This window comes from Zerene cesonia, chromosome 1, assembly GCF_012273895.1.
Source record: "Zerene cesonia ecotype Mississippi chromosome 1, Zerene_cesonia_1.1, whole genome shotgun sequence".
Classification (NCBI taxonomy): domain Eukaryota; kingdom Metazoa; phylum Arthropoda; class Insecta; order Lepidoptera; family Pieridae; genus Zerene; species Zerene cesonia.
Window position 1 is genome coordinate 1,259,326 of NC_052102.1, and position 3,604 is coordinate 1,262,929.

General features: G+C 36.7%; 1 protein-coding gene across 1 annotated transcript in view; it reads right to left on the minus strand.

Moving 5' to 3' along the window:
• LOC119829623 overlaps positions 1-3,604 on the minus strand; it is a 13,821-nt gene that overhangs the window by 3,594 nt on the left and 6,623 nt on the right. Inside the window, exons 11-14 of the mRNA XM_038352270.1 lie at positions 2,442-2,581; positions 1,867-2,041; positions 820-1,057; positions 144-246 (exon numbers count right to left, since the gene is read on the minus strand). Of these exons, the coding sequence (XP_038208198.1) occupies positions 144-246; positions 820-1,057; positions 1,867-2,041; positions 2,442-2,581 (656 nt within the window). The remainder of the gene's footprint in view (positions 1-143; positions 247-819; positions 1,058-1,866; positions 2,042-2,441; positions 2,582-3,604) is intronic.

A 3,604-nucleotide genomic window follows, 5' to 3' on the forward strand; every position in this document is an offset into this window, starting at 1 on the left:
GAATGTATTAGCCGCAGAATATTGTATAAGACCTATAATTTGTAACTACATTCTTGCAAATAAATTTAATTTGAATTTATATATGTACCACGGGCGAAGCCGGGGCGGACAGCTAGTTTTTCATACAATTTCAATAGAATTACTTTATCATCAACGACAGCGGCCAGCGGCAGCACGTCAAACACTTGATTGATCGCGCTCCATATCTTGGCGCCCTCTACTTCGCCGTACTTTGTCAAACACTCCCTGTAATGTATATCAAACTAGTAAAGATATATTAGAGTAATATTTTAGTTTTTAGTAAATGAAAAATAAGAGAAAATCTGGTCGTTCTATATGTGAATTGATCTTGCCAAAAAGATATTATAGTTATCAATAAAACCACATTTAACAAGTGAAAAATTTGCACGTATAAATTTAAGAAATCGCGTCAAAATCCGACTTTTTGTTTTTTGCTATATTTTTTTTATTCGTAAAATATCTTGATCACGTCATCGCTTATTTAGGCTATTAACAATCCCGTATGAATCTTACTAATCCTACTAATATTATAAATGCGAAAGTTTGTAAGGATGTGTGTATGTTTGTTGCTTTTTCACGCAATTCTACTGAACTAATTACAATGATTGCTGGACAATTGGAATAGCATATAGGCAACTTTTTATCCCGATATTCCTACGGGATACGGACTTACGCGGGTGAAACCGCGGGACGCAGCTGTTATAATTCTTAATAATTAATCATTAATTCATAACTTATTATAATTTAAAACTTATTAGTAATTACTATTCTAAATACATAATACATATTACATCTCACGTATGAAAACTGAACATCTTCTGAATATCCCTGACTTCATGATTGCCCCTTATCAAATAGACCCCGGTGGGCCGCTGCAACTTCGCAGCAAAGAGATACGCCAGCAGTTCCGTCCCAAATGCCCCGCGGTCCACATAGTCCCCGAGGAAGAGGAGCCGGGCTGGGACCAGCGCTGTCCCCGTGGGCCAGAGGGACGACTCCATCGTTAGGAGGGCTGGGAGGTTGCCGTGTAAGTCACCTGGAAACATTTAATGGTGTTAAAAAATATATTGTTGCCAGATTTTTGACAACTGTGTATTTGGAGAATAATTACATGTCTGGATAATATTATTCGACAATTCCTGTGTGTCTACAAGATTATTTATCTAGTTAGTGATCATACTAAAATAATAATATGTCCGAAAATGTGCATAGGGATGTAAAAAATGAAAATGGGTAACGTCTGTGAAAATGTTTGAAGTTCTTTCGTGCAAAAACTATTCATCGAATAATTTAACTAGAGACATTGAATTGTCATCGTTGATTACTTCAAGTGCAGCGTGTGTGTGTGTGTTTATATATTTTTAAATTTTAAATCTGCCGAAAGCTATTATTGTTTCACTGAAGTAACGGTGACGACGCCGTTCATTTCAGTGATAAGTTGATGGCACTGTTACTGGAGTATGTGCCTTTTTATATATATATATATATATTTTTTATTATGTTTCAGTCGGTAATGGAGCTGGTGGGACGCCTGATGGTAAGCGTAAAGTTAAGCACGGACTAACCGTCGAAGTAAAAAGCTTATCTACACTAATATTAAGAGGATTCTTTTGTATGCTTGTAACGTTTTCACGCAAAAAACAATGACCGATTTCAAACATTATTTCACCATTATAAAGCCGCAACAAACACTTAGAGATAGGCTATATATGTATAACGGGCGAAGCCATGTCGAACAGCTAGTACATAACAATAAGGTAAAATAATTAACACAAACACAAACACCGCATCAGCAAAAAGCTGCCGCACGATAAAACTTCTATACACCAGCTCGAAGGAACTCACCGATCGCATAAACAGGCGAGCCCAGTTTCAACAGCCTGGGCTCATACGTGCAGATGGCTCGCACCGCCTCAGCCATTTTCAGCAGAAGGCTGCCGAGGGCCGCCTCTTCGTCTGGTGATAACCAGCTCCAAGCGGACTTGGTAGCGGTTACGGAACCTCCACCAGATACTCGACGCTGAAAATCATGTGAATACAGCTCGGTATCTATATAGGATGGATGGAGGTAGAGCATTAAATTTTTTCTTAAATTTCAAACGAATAGTTACTATGACGTCAGAATCAACTATTGTTAATTCGTAAACAATCCCTATCCTGATCCACAGGTTGCCCGGCAGAGATTGACAGGGCGATACAGCCACCTTTGTAGTCTGTTAATAGTTGACTTTTGTTTTTTTGGTCTGTCTTCTCTGTGTATTTGTATTGTATAATTATGTTCAAATTTCTCTTCCAGAGATTAATTCAATTTTTATATTTTTTATTAAGACAGGAGCGTATATGCGTATTTTATATTATACATCAGTTATAATAAATAATTAATGTTTTTTTTTAACAAAATTACATGATATATTTCTTACATGTGAAGTTTTATCAACATGTAAAGAGAAGTAATGGATCGACGCGAACGCTTCCGCTGGGGTAGAATTTGCTCCAAGGAAGTCCATGGAATTGACAGACGTAGAAATTAGCTGAGCTGTGGAGCCAGTCACGGTTTCATCTGTAAGGTGAATATTACATTATAAGTAGAATATTACAGTTTACGGCAAAAAAGTAACGCAATGTAACCAGATTTACGATACATAATTTTCTAGCTATGCCCCGCGGTTTTACCAACGTAATAAGGTATTACGTATTTTATAGTCTAAATCCTTCCTGAATAAATGGGCTGACGAATTTTTCAAATCGGACCGACAGTTCCGGGGATAAGCGCGTTACTAAGCAAACAATAAAACTCTTCAGCTTTATAATATGAGCATAGATAGACATAGACATAAACATACCTTTATTTGGCACCAAAACAGGAAGGAAATGAGCAGAAAATAAAATAATTTTAAGATGCAAGCATATGATATGATGATGCCGAAATGGTCACCAGTCATCAGTGTGAATAACAGAAAGAGTTTCTGTAACACTGGGTTTCAATGACGCATAATTTACATTCTTTTAAAATTTTACTAAAAAACCATTTTATGTCTCTTTCATCATTTGTTACCTAATTTTGCTGTCTTTTATCTATACTTAATATTAATCCTGGTGTGTTGAAACTGTAGTCTTTGTATATAGTTATATGTTATGTGTATTACATGTATTTTATTGTGTTATTTAAAATTTCTTGGCAAAGCTGCAGCAATGTTTGGGAAGCTCCGGGAAAGAGTGTGGGAGAATAAACATTTAAAAACCAAGACGAAGATGATTGTTTATCGATCTACTGTCCTTAGTATTCTCCTATATGGGGCTGAGACCTGGACTTCGTACGCTAAACAGGAACGTCGGCTAAATGCATTCAACATGCGCTGTCTGCGTAGTATTCTCCGCATAACTTGGAAGGACCGAATAAGTAATGAAAGAGTCCTAGAGATTGCACAGTTGCCCAGCCTTGGAGCCCTGCTTAAGCAGCGTCGGTTGCGTTGGCTAGGACATGTCCATCGAAAGAAAAGAAAGAAAAGAAAGAAAGAAACATTTATTTGACTCCACAATTAAAAAAAAAATAAAAAAACAATAAACTTACAAAACAATACAA